Source organism: Ochotona curzoniae, unplaced genomic scaffold (assembly GCF_017591425.1).
Source record: "Ochotona curzoniae isolate NIBS_2020 unplaced genomic scaffold, NIBS_Ocur_1.0 contig_2754, whole genome shotgun sequence".
Lineage (NCBI taxonomy): Eukaryota > Metazoa > Chordata > Mammalia > Lagomorpha > Ochotonidae > Ochotona > Ochotona curzoniae.
In genome coordinates, this window is record NW_024465582.1 from 2299948 (window position 1) to 2323205 (window position 23258).

The 23258-nt window shown below is 57.5% G+C and overlaps 1 protein-coding gene across 2 annotated transcripts in view; it reads left to right on the forward strand.

The window, feature by feature from the left end:
• Positions 1 to 19752: 19752 nt before the first annotated feature.
• The window catches only part of TENT4A (terminal nucleotidyltransferase 4A), a 35411-nt gene continuing 31905 nt past the window's right edge, over positions 19753 to 23258 (forward strand). For both annotated transcript variants that reach the window (XM_040977389.1, XM_040977390.1), the window contains exon 1: positions 19753 to 20487. In XM_040977389.1, coding sequence (XP_040833323.1) covers positions 19772 to 20487 — 716 coding nt within the window. In that variant the 5' untranslated portion in view covers positions 19753 to 19771. The remainder of the gene's footprint in view (positions 20488 to 23258) is intronic.

The following is a 23258-nucleotide window of genomic DNA, read 5'->3' on the forward strand; positions in this document are numbered from 1 at the left end:
TGCCTGCTCATAAATTCATCAAGCTGAAGACAGGCCGAAGTGTCCCGCCGTGCGCCAGGTCTGGAATTGGGAGTTTTGGAACCACTGCTGATGGTCTCTGCGAGTTTGCCTGTCCGGGTTTCATTTAGCTGTGAGGGTGAAGGGCCAGAATGAAAGCTGACTGTTGTGGCCTCTGGGAGACGCGCTGTCCCTTTCTCAGCCCGTGAGGCTGCATGCAGAGCCCACAGCAGGGTGGTCCCTTGCCCCAAGGGGCGAGCTGACACGGATGTCTCTCTCTTGTGGTCCTCAGCCAGGGAGCCCTGGGGTACCAGGGTGCAGCCCTGGGTATCAGGGTGCAGCCCTGGCTGGGAGGACAGCTTGGAGGCATTTGCTGCAGATGCTGTGTGGTTGGAGAGAGCTGGGCATGCCTACGGCCTGACAAACGTGGAGCAAAGACACCTGTCTCAGCCCAGCTCGTGGTCGGGCAGGATGGGACAGGTGGCCGTGGCAGCTCCTGCTGTGCCTCCGGAGGCAGGCTCTCTGGCCTCGGGTGGGTCTGGGCAGAAACCAAGTGAGAGCAAAGACTCAGGGTTCACTTTGAGAGTCACTGCTGGGGCCAGATGGGAACCCCCCAGGACTGGCACCTGCCCGAGTTCCCGTGAGGATCGCACACCGTGCTCCAGTGCCTTCCAGAGATTCAGGGCTGTAGTGTTCCCACGCAGGAAGTCCCGAGGCAGGTGCCTGGCCTGCAGGACGTGAACACTTCCTGACCTGATCTCTGGCTCTTGGGCTGGAACCCCTAACCCGCAGGTAGCTTGGATGTCCTCGGGAAAGCTCAGAGGCCTGCGCCCTGGAAGGTGAGCCTGGCTGGCAGCAGATGCTCTGGGTTGACTTGAGGCTGGAGGCCCAGCTAGCACCCTAGTGCGTGCCTTCGCTGTCAAAGGCTGGCCGGCGTCACACCAAGTGGACCCGTGACAGGGAGCTGCGCAGCTCTGCGGAGGTCCCACATTCCTGCTCAGCCCCGGCGGTCTCTGCGGAGGGCCTGGCTTCCCCGGCTGACACCTGCTTGGGCTCCAGCCCTCTGCTGCCCCCCGCTGGCAGAGTCGGTGCTCTGCACAGCACAGCCGCCCAGCGCTCTCCCGCGCCATCCTCGCGCACTGGTGTGACTGTGGTTGTTACAAGCCTGATGCTTCATCTATTGCAGATGCAGATTTCTCCCTCAGTGTAGTTGTTAATGAGGATATACCAAAGCCGGGGGTGTTGGTGTCATATCCAGCTACACCACAAAGGTTGTGTTAAGAATTTCACCGTTTAGCAGGCTCGGTGCAATAACTGGCTAATCCTTCATCTCCAAGTACTGGGATCCCATATGGGCACCGGTTCATGTCCCGGCTGCTCCATTTCCCATCGACTCCCGGCTTGTGGCCTGGGAAAGCAGGGAAGATGGGCCAAAGCCTCAGGACCCAGAGCTGGCTCCTGGCTCCTGGCTTTGTATCAGCTCAGTTACAGCTGTTGCAGACATCTGGGGAGTGAACTAGTGGATGAAAAATCCTTGTATCTCCTTCTCTCTATAAATCTGCCTTTCCAGCAAAAATAAATCTTTCCTAAAGAAATTACACCATTTGATTCTCAATTCTACCTGTTGTGGGAAAAGGCTTAAACACAGGCGTTGAGAGGAGATGCAGCAGCGCACGGATGCGGGCCTTCTCCCATCGTGGTTGCTTCCTTCGAGGCGTCCGAGGCTGCGTGGTCTCTTACTGAGCACGCACACTTGCGGTGAGCCGTGGATGGTCCCTGATTGCTGGGTTTCTCGTTTTCTCTTCACCAGCATCACCGCTCCGGCCTCAGCAGGTGCTTCTGTCCGCTGCCTTCCGGAGTCTGCCCTCCCTCTGCCTCCTCACGGGCATGACCGTGTTCAGGCTCCGAGCCACGTGCCTCTTGTGAGAGTTCGTCCTGCCTTGGCCAAGTGACAGGGATTTACCGGTCGGCTCAACTCAAGCTGTACTTCTAAGGTTTTTATTTTTTGTCTTTTATTTATTTGGGGGGGGGGTGTTGCAGGGATTTTTAGGAAAATATCCTCATTTGAAATGCAGATTTACAAAGAGAAGGGAGACAGAGAAAGGTTGTGCATGGCCACAGCAGTTGGAGCTGAGCTGAGCTGAAGCCAGGAGCCTGGAGCTTCTTCCAGGTCTCCCACGTGGGGTGCAAGGACTTGGGCCATCCTCTGATGCTTTCCCAGACGAGAAGCAGGGTGCTGGATGAGCAGCCAGGACTTGAACTGGCATCCATATGGGCAGGCACTGCAGGCTGGGGTCTCACCTTCTACCCCGTAGCGCCAGCCCACGAAAATCAGTTTGTTTCCAAAAAATGGTTTTTGCTTTTCACTCACTCGGTGGATTTTATTTAAAGGTTTTGTTTGCTGTAGTTGCCATTCTTTTCCTCATTTGCGGGTACAGTAGAGATTATTTTGTAAGTTTTCTGCTTCATGAAGTCTGAGACTCTTTTGTTATCTGTGAAGCATGAGCATTTTGTAGCAGCTGCAAGGGCCCTGTCCAGCAGGTGCCTGTCCAGCAGCTGCCTGTCCAGCAGGTGCCTGTCCAGCAGCTGCCTGTCCAGCAGGTGCCTGCCCGCTCTGAGCCTGCTGCCCGATTCTGCTGCCTGAGGATCCCTAAGGGTTTGAATTCATGTCAGATGCTGTGACTGAGCCCTGCCTGCTGTCAGTGCTGAAGGAGCCCCTGGTTAAACTCCTGCACCCTGCGCAGGAAAACTTTCATTCTGCCTTTTTTGGGTTGATAAATCCATTTGGTTTTTCCTTATCTATCTCTGTTTAAATTTGCAAAATCACTGGTGTTAGTTATGGGACCACTTTTTTCTTTTTGCAAGAAAATTGTATTTGTTTATTTATTTATTCACTTTCTGTATTTGAGAAAGAAAAGTAGAGAGAGTGGATGGGACACACACACACACAGATTCCTTCCACTGATTCAAACGCCGAATCGTCACAGTGGCCAGGACTGAGCTAGACTGAAGCCAGGAGCCAGGAACTCCGTCTGCGCCTCCCATGTGGGTGCCAGGGAGCAGGTGCTTGCAGCATTAAAAAGGGAGCTCATTGAGAAGCGCAGCAGCTAGGACTCACACAGAATGCCAGGCCTCAGGCTGCAGCTGAGGCAACCCACGTGGGCCCGCAAGCCCTGAGGGCTGACGCCAGCCCAGACCCTGGGGCCTGGCCTGTCTCCGCCTGGTCAGGGCCTGAGGCCCCTCTGCTGCCCTCTTTCATGGTCTAGGGTCCTCAGGGGGAGCTGCCCCATTTAGGACTCAGTGCACAGCGTTTGTGTGTGTGTGTCCCTGTCTTACCTTGACTTCCTGCTGAGCTGCCCTCAGTCCTCTGCAGCCCCTACGGCAGCTGCTGCTCTCGGGGGGTCCTGCCTGGCGCTCCCTGAGGGCAACACCCTCCCACCATCCTCAGCCTGCCTCCCCTACCCCGTTCAGGGCACGTGCCTGTCCCTTGCCTGCTGCCCTGGGTCCCCTCTGCTGCTTTCCCTTGCCGTGATCTGGAAGTCACAGCATCACCACCCACGCCCTTTCCCAGGCGCTCTCCTGCAGGACTCAACAAGCTCTCTATTGCCACCTGCAGGAGACCCGCAGCCAGTGACTGCTCCGGACTAAGCTAAAAAGCTGTGCTCTCATCCTGCAGTGCCCATGAGCACTCTCCCGCCAAACACTGTCCCTGCCCCTGGGGGCATCCCTGCTTCTTACAGGGATCTGGGACGGCTGAAGCCTTCTGGTCAGCCCTTGGTGTAACCAAGCCTCACCCCACGTATGGACCCCATGCACCCACTGAGCCCTTGGGGGCTGTATGGCGCTGCCCCCACTTGGTGTCCCCTTGTCCGCTGCAGCAAGTGTGAGGCCCATCTTGCTGCCTCCCTCCCCAAACTCCTCCAGTGACAGCCATCTCCTGATCTGGGCTGGGATTCTGGCGCCAGAGAGGGTCTGCGAGAGAGGGGTGACTTCCTGGCAAGGTTGGTGGCGACCCTGACGGGGAGCCAGTCCCACAAGCCACAGATTCCTGAGCCTTTGGTCAATGTGCCATCAGCGGAAGAGTGCCCCGATCCCACCCAGCGTGCACTCCAGCAGCCTCTGCTGCCGTGGCAGGGCAGCCCCCTTCCCCGTGGACAGCTGAGACCACCCTCCCATCAGCCTGCTCCTCTGTGCGTCCTGGCGCCTGCTACGCTGCCCATCCACCCCCAGCACTGGTCCCACTGTCCTGTGCCATTTCTGTCTGGGGTTCAACAGTCTCTCAACCCCACACATGCTGCCTCTGCCACCAGGTCGCTGCAGGTTCTTGCCTGCTGTCCCAGCCTGCCCAGCAGCCCTGACTTTCAGCAGGCAGAACTAGCTGTTCACTGGGAGCTGTTCCCACCCCCAGCCTCTGCCCCCAACTTGTGTAGAGCGCCAGGGAGTGCAGAGAGGTTCAAGCTGCTGTCCTGCCTGGTTCCACCATCCTCGTCATCGCTGTGTGGCCTGGAAGCAGATTTCTCCTTTGCAAAGTCACAAGTGAGAGCGCTGACCACTTGGGGGCAGTGATGAGCAGGGAGAGTAAGTGAAAGTATGTGGGAAGGTCAAACCATAGGATACACGATACTCGATACTCAATGCTCAATGCTCGATGCCCGATGCTCGTGCCATCAGGCCCTTTGTTGCTGTCAGAGGCACCCGCGGAGTGCAGGCAGACTGTGTCCTGCACTTGTCAGTGCACCCAACTGGGAGGAAGGAGCTGGCACGTCCCCGGTCTGCACTCACGGATTCCTTTGTAAACCCGTGGGCACCTTCGGCTTACTTCCTGCCCTGAGAGTAACGTTTCTCAATGTATGCCTGGCCTTTAGAATGTTCATGAAATACACATCAGGAAAAATAGGTTTACATTTTTTTGTACCAGAGTGAACATCTTTCACTCCATTCATCACAAGCCTTTGAAGTCCTCATGTGCAAGTGGAAGCCCTGGCACCTTGACAAAGTGTGGCACCTCAGGCCCCTGCCTCCTGGTGCTCCACTGTCACGTGACACACTTATGATGGTGACACGTGTCTTGCAAGCAGATGCCCCACACTGCGAAATTCCGTCTGATGGGGCAAGGAGCCAGGGATGGGCTCCACCAGATAGCAGCAAGAGGCCAAGGCTCTCCTGCAGCCGTGGGGCTGAAGGCTGCCGACGGCCATGAGTGCAAGGAAGCAGGACCCCCAGCCGACCCTTGGCTGAAGCCTGGCGGGCCCCTGAGCGGAGGACCAGCTGAGCTGCTGATCCGAGGCTGCTTGGTGACAGCATGAGTGGCTTCCCACTTCTTTGTTACACACCCAATATTAGCTCGTGCTGGCAGAAGGCCTGTGTGGCACTTTGCCTGAAAGTCACGATTGACTGGAGAAAGAAAACTTTTTAGACCAGCCAACACACGGCGCACTGGGTTGGGACATCTGGTTTACCTGGCAGAAAACCAGACCACTTCCTTCACAGGACAGAGTCTGTTCAACCCTGGTGTAGGCGGAAGAGTGTTGGAGCCCGAGCTTAGCTGCTTCAGCCTGAAACCTGAACCTCCAGAAGAAAGGAAAGGATTTAGGGCTTCTAGAACATTCTCCCTTGAATGCTGGAATCCAATTAATACCATCAACTGCAAATCAGTTCAAAAAATTCTGAGAGCAAACCACATTCCCAGGCTTACTTTTTTTAGAAAATATATATATATTCAAATAACTAATTCAATCTTTTAAATATATATATTATTTAAATTATTGTATTATATTATATATTATATTATTATATATTGATTCACTCCCCCAGTGGCCACAATGGCTCGAGCTGAGCAGATCTGAAGCCAGAAGCCTCTTCCAGGTCTCCCACATGGGTGCAGAGTCCCAAAGTTCTGGACTGTCCTTGACTGCTTTCCCAGGCCACAAGCAGGGAGCTGGATGGGAAATGAGACTGTCAGGATTAGAATCCTGGTGCATTCAAGGCTAGGACTTTAGCCACTAGGCTACTCACTGGGCCCAAAACTGTGTTTTAGAAAAACCATCTGGAAAAGCTTTATGAAATATGCCCAGGTGAGTGGCAAACATGGTAAATCCTGTCTCCTTGGGTCAAAGAGAAGCCCTAGGTGAGATTAAAAGACATCTCACTTCCTGTTTCATTTGTCAGGATGATGCTGATCAAACTGTGACCAGAATTGGGAAGACAAAGTTTGGAGTTGAGCTGCCAAGGTTGGGGTGAGTTCGGGAAGTCGGACGTGCCGTCCTGGAAGGACTGACTGAGAAGCTGAGCGGCGTCGAGGGTTGTTGTGTCCTGATGTTTACAGAAGAAAGCCGTTGCTGGCTCTTGGTCAGGCCTCGTGCAGAAGCCAGTGGGCCTTGCACACAGCCCCACCGGGGGGCGGTCCCTTGAAGAGCTGCATGGCAGAGCAGGCCATTCTGATTGTTCACAGAGCCAGTCAAGCTGGACGCTGCAGCGCCCCTAGGCCTCACGTGCTGTCGCGGTAGTAATGGCAGCTCCTGGCCACGCTGCTGGTGTCAGCCCCACGGTCCTGCGTCTGGCAGGTGACTGTTAACCCCTTGAGGGCAGGAGGAGCTCTTGCCTCTCGCGCGAGATTTACACGGCAGACCTTCTAGTGTGATTTCATCCTGCAGCTTCCTAAAGATTGGCTCAGGCAGACTTTGCTGAAGCAAGCACAGATACTAAATTTAACTTCCCCATTTGATGGAATTAAAAACAAGCTGATTTTCTCAATGAGATAATGATTTCCTTTCTTAAAATCCAGCTGATGTGTCTGAAGCACACTTGTGGGAGGCGGGATGGGAGAAATACCTCAAATTAATTACTGTCTGGCTCTTGGCAAAGTACGCCACAATGGAAGCTGCTTCCTCCCACCTTTCAAGGCACTGGGATCAGGACGCAGGTTGCTGGGGAGAACCTGCTGCGACCCAGATCTGTGGGGGAGGCAGCAGCAGTTCTTGCCCCCACCTCTGGAGACCCCGTCACATCCGGACGATAGGCTAGGAGTGTGGCTCAAGCAGTCCAGGGATGCATTTCTTCTGCCAAAATTCAACTGACAAGCAAATGAAAGATGCTTGACACTGCAAGTCCTCGGGGAACTGCAAACTGAAACGAGATGCCCCCACACACCCGTGAGGATGACGCAAGTCCCAAGCCCCAATGGCCCAAGCCAGAATCGAGGCACTCAATCGAGGTCTGCTTCAGCTCACCGGTGGCAGGTGTCTGCTCCCAAATCCCCGGGGCTGTGGGGGAACTTAGGGGCCTTGGAACTAATGATAGAAAGCTATGCGTTAGGTGAGAAGGTTGCTGCAATGTTGGCAGATCTTTAGACAGGATGCTCCGTCTGCTGGGGAACTAGATGAATACAAAGCTGTGACGTTTGTGCCTAGAGGCTGGGTGCCCGCACCCAAGGATGCTGCCAGGTCGCACATCTGATCCCCCAAGGGAGCCTGCCCTAGGCCCATCCTGCACACCACAGCCCGTCCTTGCCAGGAAGTCAGGAGACACCTCGGGGGGGGGGGTTGCAGGATCCCTCCCTGAAGCCTCTCAGAGTCTGCAGACAGGGCCCATTGTTCCTCCTTTCTGTCTGTCTCCATCAGCTAATTACAGAGGATTGGCTGAAAAGGAAGATGTTCTGTTTGGGGCTACATGAATGGAGAAGCTGCGGAGCTAAAACCCTAAATCTTGTGTGGGGCAGACACCACGCTCCCAGCTTGGAGGAAAGCCCATCTTCCAAGAGCTTTCTATGCTACGAAAAGCAATAATTCTCTCCAGGAAAACAGGCTTTATTCAAAAAGATACAGGGAAAAAAATAGCCTCTCCTGAGAACTTTCATTGTGTGGCGAATAATGCACTGGGAAATGCTAAACCATGAAGTGAATGTCAAAGACAGGAAGTGAGGGGAGGGGCAGTTTTTCAAACTGAATAAACACACAAAAAAGAGCAAATGGGTGCTCTCAGGTTTATTAGAAGAGACCCTGGACAATAGCCCCAAATTGTTGTAGAGTAGCTCATGGGCTTGACGGAGGCGAGGGCCTCCCAGGGGCCATCCCCGGCTGGGCTCCCTCTTGCAATGCCCCCTTTTTGTGCAGCACCTGCACCTGTGCCGGGGCAAGGCAGCAGGGCAGCTCTGTGCCTCCGTGGGCTCACAGCTGACACGTCCAGGGCGGTCTGATCATCTCCAATATGATGGGGTAGGCGCTCTGGCTCAAGCGCAAAGACACCAGTGAGTTGAAGGAGACCCAGGGTTCCTCTGGCGAACTCCAAAGAGACTCTACAGCTCTCTGTGGCAGAAATCATTCCAACACAGCCGCAGTCACTACCAGCAGGAGCTTGACAGCTGCAAACTGTGTGTTGCTGACCTACGTGGAATGTGGGTGAAGGTTATGGCTGGCACCTGCCGGCAGCCCCTGAAGGCCTAGCACTCTGATCTCTCCACTTCCTGTGGCTGCATGGAACTACATGCTGCTGTCAGTAGGATCTTGGGAAGTAAGGGGCCTGAATCACTGAGTCACCACCTGGAAGAAGGTGTAAGTTCAAAGTTATCATGTGGATGCCAAATTGGTGCAGATGGCTGCCAACAGGCATGTAGGCACAAGTCAGAGGCAGAGTGCAACATTTAGGCTCAAGCCCTTGCCCCTGGGCCATGGCCTGCTTTCCCTGTGGCCAGTTCCTGTGGTGCATGTGGTCCTGTGCCCACAGGAACCAGCTGCATGTTTCAGCCAGCAGGAAGGACTCCGATTTAGAAGGGCAGGAAACCTGTTTCATGCCAACGGCTACTTTGAATATTTAGAGCATCACTCATGAGCCATACAGAACGATCAACTTAAACATTGGTCTGCCCTAGACTGATGGACTTTCGAGTCTCCCCTGCAGTTGCAGAGCCAGACATTCCTAAGCCCTGCCCAGCGAGACATATAAAGGACTGTCCTCCCTCAGGACAGACTGCTGGGCTGCCCAAGCTCATGCCCAGGCTTATCAGCAGGGATCTGGATCAGAAAGACAGCAGCCAGGACTCACACCAACTCTCTAAACAGCAGCCCAACCCGCTGCACCACAATGCTGGCTCCAAAGTATTGTTATAAAGGGCCAGGGTGTCGCTCAAAGGGTCCTTTCTGGCTTGTCCTGGTTTGCCCAGGCCAGCTTGGTGCTGGGGTTTAGCCTGGTCCCAGTGTGTCCCCTGAACCATCATACACTGGAAGCAGCTCCCTGGTGTGGCAATGTGGGAGTGGTGGAACTTGCACCTGAACCCTAACCTCGAGCAAGGTGTGCAGCTCACTGGGGGCTCTGCCCTAGGTTGGGGTTCACATGGCTCACAGAGCCCTCCCCGATTTCCCGTCTCCATGTGACTTCTTGCCTGTGTTTCTAGTGCACTGCTGTTTGTCATGCTGTGATGTGGCAGGAAGCCCACACCAGAGACCACACCACCAGGGCTGCCCAATCTCAAATTCTCTATTTCCAACCCCATCAACTGAATAATGCCCTTTTCATGAAACAGCACCCAGCTACGTGCGTTTTGTATCAGGAGAAGTTCACTGGTAGGCCAGTCAGCAACCACTTTCATCCAAAATAGTGGACACGTTCTTTTCTTTTTGTGTGTGTGAGTTCTACATTAAAAGCTGCGAGGTGTTCTGGCTGTCACACACAGCCATTCTAAAAGGCAGAACCTCCACGGGTGTCCAACAAAGTGTTGCAATACCACGGACAGCGCCCCAGCAGCCGCCAACCGGGAAACGGGCCTCACAGATTCTACAAAGTGAGCTTGCTGGAAGAGAGAGCTGTTATATCTGACTTTGTCTTAAAAATAGGTCACGGGCTCTAACAACTGACAGTGAAACAGGAGATGAAAGTGGCTGACATTCACCTGTGCACGTGGCACAGCTGACCGAGGGCACAGCATCTAGAGCAGGGCAGCCTGGCAGGGGAGCACACGCGCCAGGGTGCAGGCACGCTAGCCAGGCTTTGGGTGCCCCCGGCCTTAGCCTTCTTGTCTGTGAAGTGGGGCTGCTTCCACCGAGCGTTAGCAAGGACTGGGAGTACCGTGTGAGGACTCGGGAGAAAGCTGCCTTTGCTTTAAATATTGTACTTGCCATTTCCCTTTCACCTCTTTGGTCTAAGTTTATTAAAAAATATGTATATGTGTATACATATATATCTCTATGTGTATATATACATATATATATATGTTTTTATATCTTAAAATATTTGAGAAACAGAGCCTACACAATGGTTTAATTGGCTAACCCTCCATCTTCAAGCGCTGGGATCCCATGTGGGCACCACATGTCCTGGCTGCTCCACTTCCCATCCAGCTCCCTGCCTGTGGCCTGAGAGGGCAGTTGAGGACAGCCCAAAGCCTTGAGACTCTGTACCCACATGGGAGACCTGGAAGAAGCTCCTGGTTCCTAGCTTTGGATCAGACACATTGCAGCCATTTGGGGAGTGAACCAGCAAGTGGCAGATTCTTCTCTCTGCTTTGCCTTCTCTCTGCAAATCTGTCGTTCCCATAAAGATGAATAAATCTTCAAAAAATTGATAGAGACAGAGAGAAAGAATATGCTCCCATTCAATTAGTTCACTCTCCAAATACTTGCAATGGCCAGGCTGGGCCTGGGCCAAATCAAGAAGCTGGAAACCAAAGCCAGGTGTCCAGGGTGGGTGGCAGGGACCCAGTCACTGCTTCCCAGGGTGCACAGCAGCAGGAAACTGGACTCTGAAAGAAGATGGAGCAGGAGCTGGGATTTGAACTCACGAACTTCAATATGAGTGCATCTTTCCAGCTAATGTCTGAACACCTGCCGTAAGAGCATGGCTTTGTACATTCCCTTTATTTGTGTTTTGCCAGTAAGATCTAGTGTTGCTTAATCAAGCAACAAGATTCCAAAGCTACACCTGGGTGGAGATGTGGTGCACCCTGCTTCTGCAATCCCGATGTCATGATTAGGAACTTTCTTCTTTTCTTTTTCTGAGGTTTATTTGAAAGCATTACAGAGGGAGAGGGAGAGATACTCTCCCAATGGCTGGAAGGTTAGAGCTGAGCTGATCCAAACCAGGGAACAGGAGCTTGCTGCAGCTCTTCCATGCTGGCACGGGAGCCCAAGCTCTTGGGTCATTTGCTGCTGCTTTCCCAGGCCACAATTAGGGAGATGGGTTGGAAGTGGAACAGCCAGTATACAAGCCCAACACCCATATGGGACGCTGGTGCCACAGGCAGAGGCCTACCCTACTTATGCCATGGCACCGGCCCAGTTCTAAAGCTTTTTTTTTTAAAGATTTATTTATTTATTTATTGGCAAGTCAGATATACAGAGAGGAGGAAAGTCAGAGAGGAAGATCTTCCATCCGATGATTCACTCCCCAAGTGAGCGCAATGGCCGGTGCTATGCTGATCTGAAGCCAGGATCCAGGAACCTCTTCTGGGTATCCCACATGGGTGCAGGGTCCCAAAGCTTTGGGTCATCCTCGACTGCTTTCCCAGACCACAAGCAGGGAGTTGGATGGGAAGTGGAGCTGCTGGGATTAGAACCGGCGCCCATATGGGATCCTGGCACGTTCAAGGCGAGGACTTTAGCCGCTAGGCCATGCTGCCAGGCCCAAGTTCTAAAGCTTTTTAAAAGATGTATTTATTTGCTTGAAAGAATTAGAGAGAGAGAGAGAGCAAAAGAGATCTTTCCATCTGCTGCTTCATGCCTCAAAAGCTACAGTGACCAGGGCTGGGCCTAGCTGAAGTCAGGGACCTGGAGCTGTGTCCGGGTCTCCTACATGATGCAAGGGTTCAAGCATTGGAGTATCCTCCGCTGCCCTCCCAGGCCAGTGGGGTAGCTGAGACTGAACTGATGTTCATACGGGATGCTGGTATCACAGGCGGTGGCTTAACTGCTGTGCCACAGCACAGCTAGCTCTAAGCTCCTCCTCTCAGTAACTCAGTGCCACCTGTGGGCCACCGAGCTGGCGCTGCCAAGCTGCCAACAGCTGGGATCCCTGCAGGCAAGTCTCCTGCTGGGAGGAAGCCAGGGCAGACTAAAGCACTAAATCAGTAATTACAGTTTGTTCAAGACAATAAGAGAATGAGCGAACTTAACTCAAAGCCATGAGTCACTTGTTTTCCAAACGGCCACCATCGTTCTTCCAGCCAGCGCACAGCTCCATCTCCCAACTCCGTCAGTTCAGGGGGATGTGGCTAGGAAAATGACCATACAGGCCCAGCGTTTGTAATCATGCTTTTATAACAAAGTAAAAGTGAGACAGTTGGATGTTGTGCAAAAGCTTGTGATGATTTGTGTATAAATAAAGAAGGCAACTTTTCTGAGTTGTCCGTTGTGAGCATCATGCCGTAATGGTCCATGCCTCCTCTGCCTCTTCTTATCTCCAGGAAGCCTTCATCCTTCGCAAGCTCTCAGCAGGAGCTGGTCCCTGCTATGTTACCATACAGGGGAAAACACGGGGTGGGGAGTGTGGCAGGGGAAATCCCTGAGCCTAAAGAACAATATCATGAAAAGTGTATTGGTACAATGGCTTTGGAGAAGTAAACTGCTATTTATTGAAACTGAACGCAATTATAACCTGTGCTCAGCCTTCTTCGTAGCAATCCCCAAATCAAAGTAACCTAAATCCCTTCGGGAAGTAAAATGTTACGGTGAAAAAAGAAAAACAAATCCATCTTTCAAATAAAAAAACTGTGAAAAAGAAAAATGAATTACACAGAGTGTCGCTGCATATCTAATGAACACGAGTGGATGAATGCGTCCGCTGAAGAAACCAGACAGTTGGCAATAAAAGGAAGACAAAACATCCTAACACTTCTAAGATCCTTTTTTGTTTTTCTCTCTCTCAGACATTGTAAAGTCAGAACTGCCTCCAGTCTTAACATTTTTATGATGAAGTGCTGGGCTTGTGCCGCAGGACGCTGGGGGCAGTGAACACGGCCACACTCCTTAGCTCAGAGCTGTTATGGGCAGGGTCAGTGTGGGGCCAGTGGGGAGGCCTGCAGAGCGGCGGGGCCTGGGGGAGAGCCTGTGGACACTGAGCATCCCCGACCCTCAGACGCGAACTCGCCGCCACCTTGGCTCTTCCCGAGCTCCAGGTGCTCACAGTGTTGCCGTCCTGGGCTCCTGTATCTCACGCACCTGTAGGCGCGCGGCCTGGCTGGTGCGTGCGCGAGTGCGTGGCCGGCTGTCTGCGCAGCGGCTGCAGGGAAGGAGACCCGGCGAGAGGACCGCGCGGAGAGGGCTGGGGGGCCCTCTGGTGGCAGAGCGGAGCCCGGGCCGCCCAGGCCTCTGTCTGTGTGGCCAACGCAGGCCAAGTCTGCTGCACTGCCCAGCGGCCGCCGCGCTGTCATGAGGAAAGAATCCACAAGTCTGTAAACTTGCTATTTTTAGGCCCTGGTGGCCAAGAGCCAGTGTCCCGAGTGTAGTAATTATCCACAGAGTTTATTGAATGGGGCCCTCGTGCCTCAAAACGCAATGGGAAACTTTAAACAGGTTTCAGATGCCACGTGGTGAATACACAGGGGCCAGGAAATGACCCATCTCCCTGTCCCCCTATCCCAGCTGCCAGCCACCATGAAACTTCCAGACCAACGTGGGTCCAGCTGCCTCCTTGCCAGGGAGCTGGCAGTTCCTTCAAGAAAGCTCTTTCTGCTCTTCTTGGGGAGACTTGGGCTTGCCGCTCAGGCTGTGGGCCCTTTGCCCTCCTCCTTGCCATGCTCCCCACAGCTCTGCTGCAGGATCTGCGGACACCTGACCCTGGCTCCTTCCTCCACCCCTCACTCCTGTGGCACTGCCACAGCTGCCCAGCAGGTCTCCCCTCCTCCAGCCCTGCTCTGACCACGGTTGGTCGCCAGCTCAGAATCTCCAGTCGCTAGCTCTGGCCAGGGTCCAGCACGGCGGGGCAAGAGGCAGCCACGCCAGTCAGCCAGAGGCTCTCCTGCCCAGCCGTGGGAGTCATCTTGGTCCGTCGGTGGCCCTGATGGACACGCATGCATTGACTGGCTCAGCAGTGACTGCAAACAGACAGGACGAATGCTGGGACACAACAAGACACCCAGAGGATTTGGCAGGGAAGAGCGAGCAGTTAGAGAAATAGAAAAATTAATTAGTTCCTTGGAGCTGGGGCACAGGAGAGCCATTTTCTTCCATTAACAGGGAAGTGGGAGCCTGAACCAAGGGTGGGCAGCAGGGAACAGATGTGCTGACTGTCCCACAGTGCAGGAAGAGCCGAGGAGATGGATAGAATACAATTCCAGCTCCTTTAAGGAGCGTGGGCAACCATGGGCTGCTCACCTCCCCCCCTGCACCCTGGGACAGGAGCTGCGTGTCCAGCCCACTGCTCAGTGCTTCCTGGAGGTGGGTCCTTGGCCTCTGCACACAATGCTGAGGCCAGCTAGGCTCCTCAGCTTGCTCAGGGGGCACACAGCCAGGAAGTGGCTGAGGCTCAGCAGCCCCTTTTCTGAGCACGGAGAGAGAAAACCCAAGCTCGAAAACAGGTTACTTGTCCTGTACTTACAGATGCTTGAGACAGGGAGCAGATTCCATCCACTCTCCTGGATTTGTTTGCTGTGCAGGGCCACACAGTTTTCTACCTGCCTCCCTGGGCTGCTGGTGGGATGGAGCCACACTTCCAGGGACCTCTGCTTGGCAGGACAGCAAGCCAGCCTCTGCATAGGGAGAGGACAGCAAGCCAGCCTCTGCACAGGGAGAGGACAGCAAGCCAGCCTCTGCACAGGGAGAGGACAGCAAGCCAGCCTCTGCAGGGACAGGAGCCACCATGAACTGCAGCGACTGCTTCCCTGTGCGGCTCTCCACTAAAGCCCACAGGAGCAGGAGATGATGAGGGACCTGTGCCAGACTGGGAAGACTCCTTGAGGAGAGAGAATTTTCCAGTTTCCCTTTCAAGTTAATCTATCACTTAGATTACAGACCGTAAGCCAGACTGAAACTGGGTGAACGCTGAGTGTTCTGCCAGTGCGCCTCGAAGTCAGCCACTTGCTGCCCACATCAAAGCCTTCCTGTCCCTGACTCCTTGTGGGAACCTGGAGGCCGTGTCGCTGTCCTTCTCCTCTACCTTGAAAATGTTGTGGAATCCTGATGGGTTTACCTGCTGAACATGCTGTGCCTGCTAGAAGACCCAGGTCCTTTCTGCCCTAGCCAGCTCCAGGGAGTCCAGGATGCCAGTGGAAGACTGGGTGGCCCACTCCATCAAGGTGGGGCTGGACCCACCACCTGTCACTTCTGCCTCAGGTTAGGGAAATGGGAGGCTGTCTACCTAAAGGGCTAGGAGGAGAAGCCTTCGCTTTCTGAGACACCAGCCCTGCTGTGGACCCCCTGGGAGGCAGATGTGAAATGCTTATAACCCTGGAACAAGGATTAGTATACTCTGCTCTGAGCTTATTTCTTGTAGCAGCTACAGCTACTGGCCCTAATTTTGCTTCTCTCAAATACCTGTGCAGTAGCCAGCTTTGTGTATTGCTCTGAAGGACTAGCAGGCTGTTTCTTTAGCTGGGTTCTGCAGGTTCACAGAGTAGCACTGGCACACGTTGGCAATGGTTAGGGCCCTCTTGCTGTGCCACATTATGGCTGGCGGCAGTGGTAGAGCCTGTGTGGGTGCAACGACTTGGCCAAAAGTGGCAGCTGGGGGAAGACAGGGCGGGGGCCAGGCTCCCACGCTTGTAACACTGTTGTGAGAACCAAGGTCCTACAAGTGCGATCTTAGTCCATGCAGAGAGCGTCGTTATTTGACCCAAAAGGCTTGCCAGCCCCCTAACCCTGCACGCGGTCCCCTAACCCTGCACGCGGTCCCCTAACCCTGCACGCGGCCCCCTAACCCTGCACGCGGCCCCCTAACCCTGCACGCGGCCCCCTAACCCTGCACGCGGCCCCCTAACCCTGCACACGGCCCCACCAGGAGCAACCCCTTAACCCTGGGGGGCGTGGCTGAAAGCAGAGAATCCTCCCACACCTACTACTGTGCCGTCATTGATCTCCTTTGCTTGCCAGGCCCTGGGCTGTGTCCCTTCCTCTAGCCTGGCACCTTACAGTCCCACCTGCTGGGGCAGGGTGATGTCTACGCAGACTGCTGTCCCTCAGTGTGATTCTCAGAGGGGGTCCTGGCTGGATCTTCCAAGGCCTGGTCAATGCTGCACAGGGCTCTGGGCATTTGTATCATCAGGCCTCATTCTGGAATGTCTGTCCCTTTGGGATAACTCTGTATCTTCTAGGATTGGCCTGGGAGCATTGTCCTGGGTTTCCTTCCTTGGTATCCCCTGGCAACCCAGGCCTGAGCCACGCATGTGTGCACACTGCTCACACCTGCAGTGTCAGTACTGAGAACTCAGCTGGGCTCTCACTGTGTGGGTAGGTGCTGCCGGGGACTCCCAGCAGGGGCGTAAGGCCCACCCTTCCGTCGTGACAATCCAGTCTCTCCAGATGCTGCCAGGTGTCCTTCGAGGACCCATTAGTCACCCTGCCAACAAGTCTGCAGGCTGCGTGGACTGGGTATCAGGCTTTCAGGACTAGATGCCCATGGGCTGCAGTCCTAAGAGACTGGGCTGGGTTTACCCCATTGTTCTGCCAAAGTACTCAGCAAGGCCACTTGTCCGCCCCAAGCACTAGCCCCAGATTGCTGCAGACCATTTAGGGTCATCCTGTGGCTCGGTTTCCCAGCCCCTCCATTAGGGGCAGCCTTGTCGTCATATCTGGTTAGCAAGGCGTAAGCAGAATTTCAGTGTGAGAGTTTCTAGAAGAAAAAAAAAGTGTGCTTTTCTGATGAGCTGCATACAGCAGACATAGTCTCTTCTTGCCCACTCTGGGCCTGGACTGTGGACATGAGGGCTGGAGCTGGAGCAGCCACAGGGCAAAAGCTGAAGGCACGACAGGCAGCCCACCTTGCCCACCCTGAGCACTGGGCCAGCACACTACCAAAGGCCATCTCTCTGTCTGTGGAACGTAGGTCTCCTTTAAGCCACTGCAGCCAGCTGAAGTTTCCTCCCAGAACCTCAGTGCACAGCCCTCTTGGGAAACAGGGTCTTTACAGATGTAGTTAGTGCAAGGACTTTAGCCGCTAGGTCACCGCACTGGGCCCTACCTGAGGGTTTTGAGATAAATTCCTCCTGGAGTTGCAGTGGGCCCTAAATCCGTTGCTGTGCTGCTAAGTGCAGGCATGGGGCCAGCGCCGCAGCAGGTGAAGCAGCCCTCGGTGGCACGATCATCCCACATCACTCAGAGAACCAGGTCTCTGCCAAGGCACCTCATGGGGCAGTGGGAGATGACGCATCTGTGGGCCAGGCCACCGGGGGCCCGCGGAGAGCTCCAGGCCCTGGCTGTCACGGTCACCTGGGCAGTGAACCAGCGGATGCAAAAGCTCTGACATTCTGCTCTTCAAGGAAGTTAAATATGTTAAAACTCTGGAAAAACAAAACCGAGACACGGAGAGGACAATCTGTGAGGGCAGAACAGAGCTGGGTGACGCAGCGCCGGGCACCCCCTGTCCTGTGCTGTGTGCTGGCTTCCCATCTCCAAGTGCAGCTGGCCTTCTGGTCTCTTCCAAACGTGGTGGTGGCTCTCAGCACGGTGTATGCTGTATGCCTGCTTGCTTTCAGCCATTCCTGAACAGGCCAGGGCTGGCCTGTTGGATGGTGAGCATGGGTTGGTCACTCTGGTGTCCCAGGTGCCAGCCTGGCAATCACCGAACCACTCCAGAGCTGCCAGCTGAGCAAGACGGGCCTCTCCTGATTCGTGACTTGTGAGCCATGCCACACGCTGAGGCTAACGCCGCACACTTGGGTTGGTTTGTCACCCGGCAGTAGCCGACTCACATCTGCTTACTGAATACTCTGTGCCTGTATGGGACTGCATCTGGAACTCCAGGCTCAGGCAGGGGGTTTCAAACTTTGCTGCACTTAAAAATTCCTTGGACCACGATCCTGGCGTGGCTCGGTCCACAGAACACCCTTTGTAAACCAGTCCTCTGCCTGGGGTCAGGCACTAAATCCACAGTGCTGTCTCCCACACTGGAGCGGCGGTTCAGGAGGGGAAGTGTGGGCCTGTCTGTGGGAACCAGTCAGGGCGGGAGAGGGAGAAAGGGGCCTTGGTTAGGGAAGAGAGACCTCCCTGCAGGCAGAGGCAAGGACTTTCACTGCCAGTATTCCTTCTCCACCTTCACTAAGAAATAAACAGCCTCTCATTTACACAAAAGGATTTACCATCAAGTGCCTCAGGAACAAAACCTTGACTCTAATTAAGCAAATGAAGGCGGATGTGTGAGTTAGAGGCAAGGTGCAGACAGCAGCAGGCAAGGAGAGGCAGTAGAACGCGGAAGGAACCGGGCGGCAGCCCACCGATGGCAGCCCACCGCCGGCCTCGGGAGCTCAGGTGTTCACCCACACGTGGTCCACCGCGCTGGAGGACCCACTGTGCGCACAGCATCCTGGAGCAGGTGCACACCCGGGAAGAGGGCGGGTCACTTTCCTCTCCTCGCTGACCCAAAGGTCTGGAGGGGTGGGAGGAGAGGGGCAGATGAGAGGCCCAGACAGCACCGCCAGGCCCCTCCAGAGCGCAGGGGAAGCTGCTGCAGTGGCACACTCTGACATCTGTGCACATCTTCAAAAGGGCCCTGGGAACCCCACGCGTCAACTCTGAGTTCCGCCTTCTAGCTTCCAGGCGTGGGAGAAGTCTACTGTTCCAAGCCAGCCGGGGCTTGGGGGAAACAGGTCAGTTTGTATAGGGTGTGCAGGCACCCCATGTGAGGACGGGAGGATCAGGCGGGGGCCGACAGGCGACAGCGCAGCTGCTGCCAAGGGTGACTCGGTCTTCACGGGTGGCACCTGTCTTACTTATTAAGCGAACGCGGAGGCTCCTGGGTGCAGGGAATCCCGAAAAGGCCAGAAGCCGCTGCCCCTGCACACCGGGAGGCCGCGTCCGGCAGCAGGGACAGCGGCCGTCGCTGTGTGCCCCTCGGCCATGCCCTGCGCACGTCCAACGTCCACACACACCGCCCTAACCTGCAGCGAGCGCCTTGCGGGCCCTGGCGGCCGGGGGCTGGCCTCGTCGCGGCCGGCACGTGGGCGCCCGCCGTCCCGGAGCTCGGCCCTTACGTAAGGCGGCCGGCCGGGCCGGGTGCCGGCGGCGGCGGGGCCGTGCGCCCGCGCGGGCCGGGGGACCTTCCCGGCCGCCCGCCCCCGCACTCGGAGCGGCCTCGGGCTCGCACGCGGCCGGCTCGCTCGCCCCTCAGCCCCGGGAGGCCGGGCCCACGCCGCCGCCGCCGCCGCCGCCTCCCGGCCGGCCAGCTCCGCCCAGGCGCGCGGCCTTCCGCCCGGGGCAGCGCGCAGGCGCGGTCCGCACGGCGGCGCCGTCTGCCGGGGGTTTGAATCGGCCGCGCGTGCGCACTGGCCCCGCGGCCCGGCCCGGGAGGCCGCGCTTCCTCCCCGCCCCGCGGCCTCGCGGCCCTCATTGGAGCGCAGGCGGCGGCCCCCGCCTTCCCCGCGCCCGGTCGCCGCCGCCGCCGCCCGAGCGTGACTGAGGGAGCCGGCGCCCGGGCCCGCCCCCTCGGCCGCGCCGCCCGCCCCTGTCCGATGGCCTCTCCGCCCGGCCCCCCGCGCCCGGCCCGCGCCGCCTGAAGCCCGCAGCCCCCGAGCGGCCACCCCGGCGGAGCGAGCGCGAGCGGGCCCCGGGCCGGCCGTCCGTCCGTCCGTCCGTCCGTCGGCGCGCGGGGCGGGGGCGGGGCCGGCGGGCGGCGCGGGCCCCGCGGGGGCGGCGCGTGGATGGATCCGCGCGTGGCCTGGATCCAGCCCGAGCAGAAGGGGCCGGCCAATGCCCTGTGGATGCAGATCTGGGAGACCTCGCAGGGCGTGGGCCGCGGCGGCGCCGGCTTCGCGCCCTACTTCTGCCTCAACTCGCCGGCGCTGGACACGGCCGGGGCGGCGGGCGCGGCGGCGGGGCCGGCCGGAGCGAGCCCCGCGGGGAGCGGCGGCCCCGCGCCGCCCGCCGCCTCGCCCCCGCCGCCCGCCGCCGCCGCGCCCGCCGCGCCGCGCCCGCCGCCGGGGCCCGAGGGCGCGCCGCGCCTGCACAAGTCGCCGTCGCTGTCGTCGTCGTCCTCGTCCTCGTCCAACGCCGAGTCGGGCACCGAGAGCCCCGGCTGCTCCTCCTCGTCCTCGAGCGGCGGCCGGGCGGCCGGAGGGGGCGGCCGCGGCGGCGCCTTCTTCCACTTCGCCGACGGCGCGCCCAGCGGGCCCGGCGCGGCCAACGGGCACCCCGGGCACCCCGGGCCGCGCGGCCCCGCGCCCGCCGGCTCGCCGCCGCAGCACCAGTTCCACCCGGGCCGGCGGAAACGGGAGAACAAGGCCAGCACCTACGGCCTCAACTACCTGCTGTCGGGCAGCCGCGCGGCCGCGCTGAGCGGAGGGGGCGGCCCCGGGGCGCAGGCGCCGCGGCCCGGCACGCCGTGGAAGAGCCGCGCCTACAGCCCGGGCATCCAGGGGTGAGTGCACGGGCCGCGGAGGCCGCGTGCGGGAGGCCGCGTGCGGGAGGGTGCGCGAGCTGCCCGCCGGCCGCCGGGCTCGGGCTGCAAGGCCTGCGGCGGGCAGACTCGCCGTTCCCGTCTTCCTGCCCGACCGCCCCCCGGGCAGCTTTAGAGACCCCCTTGGCGAGGCGGGGCGCACGTGTAATGAGATTGCAGGCTGCTTGAGCGCTGCCAGGCCTGGAGACGGGTTCAAGGTGGAATGTCAAGTGTGTATCTTTCTGAGAGCTCCCCCCCCCCCCTTTAGGAGATAGCTAAGTTTTGCTCATGGATACAGTTTAGCGGTCAAGTGAATTTAGGATGGGCTCTGCTTTCTTTTGAATGGGACTGCGAGCTGAAAGTAGTATTGAAACACTTTCTCTGTATAAAAACGCTAAAAAACAAACCCCCAAAAACCCGAACACGGGCCAGCAGCATTCCCAGGAGTCAGGTGTTCCTCCCATGTGTGTATTTACTCTTTGGGGGGGGCGTTTGCATTTTAAGCATTTCCACATGAGTGTAGAGGGCTTGGGTTCTCTGGAAGTGTGGGACTCAGCCAGGGGATGCAGGCTGCGTGCGGGGGTCGCCCAGGGGGGCTTGCTGAGGGTGCTTCCGGAGCGTCTGAGCGTAGGTCTAAGGCCGGCAATCGCCAGCTTTTCCTGCTCCCATCTTGGCCGATTTGACAGACACGCAAGGAATTTCGGGGCTGTCGGAGTTAGACGCGGATAATTGCTCTGTGTTGGAATTTCTTTCCTGGCAGCCTCCCCCCCAGCCCCGCTGCAGCACAAGCTTCCCCAGTGGCCTGGTGGTCTCACCTGGCTCCTGTTGCAGTTCCCTCACCTGAGCTTGCACTGCGGGCTCCTGCTTCCCTTGCCTGGGAATTCCTGGGGCAACCGTGAGGCAGCCCGGAGCAGGTTCCTCACCTGAGGCTCACTTGGAAGGCCCCTGGGGTGTCCGGCTGTTACGTAACTAGCTGGGACTCCTCACACTAGAACAAACGGGAGATGTGTGCATGCAGAGCGCGCCCTCACGCCTGCCTTCAGTCGCTTGGGTTCTGGAGCTGTTCCCTGTGCAGCCAGTGCGCTCCTGGTCAGCTCCAGGCCAGCTAGTGCTCTGCTCGCATCTGAGACCAGGGTGGGCATGGGGAATAATCTCTTGGTTCAGACCCCAAACCTGGCCCACCTGCGCGTGTCCCCACCGGGTCCCCATGGTGGAGACCTCCCTCCTCCGCCTGTGGTGGCCAGCTGTGGTGCAGCAGGTGCCGCCCTTCAGTGCCTTGCCTGGGTCTCCTTGAGGGGTGCACAGGCTCCGATTCTGATTCTCCCAGCCCCTGGCTGCAGCCGCACGCACCTGCTCTTACATCTGACCCTTCACCTCCTGACCCCACAGTGCTTTGGGCTCCTGTCACTGCCCTGGAGAGTCCTCATTGCCAAGGCAGCCTCCTGGGGTCAAGTTGTGCTTGGATGGAGCTGGGAGCATGGCCTGTAGATGGATGTTGGTGCTGTGCTGGCTGAGACTGCGCAGCCCCAGAGCGGGGTCAGGGGTGAAGTTGTGCCTGAATGGAGCTGGGAGCGTGACCTGTGGATGTTGGTGCTTAGTGAGGCTGCACAGCCCCAGAGAAGGGCTCTGCCCTGGCGTCCACCTGGAGTCCCATTCCATGACCAGCTTCGGTTCAGGCAGGCCCTCAAGTTCACGGCTCAGGTGCGCATGCAGGAGACGGCGGGAGCTGCTCTCCCCAGTCCTTTGGCAGTGTTGAACCTCATATTCCAGGGTCTCTGATCCTCCAGAGATGGTTGTGTTCCTGATGTAAGATCTGTGAGAAGCCAGCCACTGGGAGAGGACCCCAGCTTTCAGGCTGCTGTTGCATGCTGCATGTCCACCTGGGCTCTGCTCTGAGGATGCCTGCTCTCCCTCTTGACCTCTCAGGAGTGCACCCTGGGGAGCCTGCGCACATCCTCCAGGGCCTAGATGGAAGGGGGCATGGAGCTGCGCGGGGCAGCACTGCCCTTGCCCTCTCCCTGCCTTCTGAGGCCATCACAGGGGGTGTGCCACCTGCCTCCAAGAGCTGAGCCCACGTGCCCTGCCTGCGGAGAGCCTGGAGGGAGATGGCCTGGGGAGCAGGGCAGCTTGCACTCCCGCAGAAGTGCAGGGAAGCTGGAATCCACCGAGTGTCTTCATAACACACCGCTGTGAGCTTTCTCAAGGCTTTGCTTTTATCCTTTGTCCTGACCAGTTAGCCCCTTCCCAGATGCTCCTGCCACTGACTACTGGCACCTGTCACCCAGTGTCCACCTCTGTGAGGCTGGCACAGGTTGGGGAAGTTGGGCTGAGGACCAGTGGGCAGTGCCTGCTGAGTTAGGGCAGCTTAATCCCTGGGGCTGTGGGGAGTCCTTGGGAAAGTGGCTGGGGTGGGAGTGAGCCTGGGACAGGCCTTTGAGTGCTAGTGGTTTTCCCTGTTGTCACCGTGTGAGTGGGACGGGGAACCGCGGGCCCCTCGACTGTATGAGTGGGCTGGGGAACCGCGGGCCCCTCGGCTGTATGAGTGGGACGGGGAACCGCGGGCCCCTCGGCTGTATGAGTGGGACGGGGAACCGCGGGCCCCTCGGCTGTGTGAGTGGGCTGGGGAACCGCGGGCCCCTCGGCTGTGTGAGTGGGGCGGGGAACCGCGGGCCCCTCGGCTGTGTGAGTGGGCTGGGGAACCGCGGTCCCCTCGGCTGTGTGAGTGGGCTGGGGAACCGCGGGCCCCTCGGGGC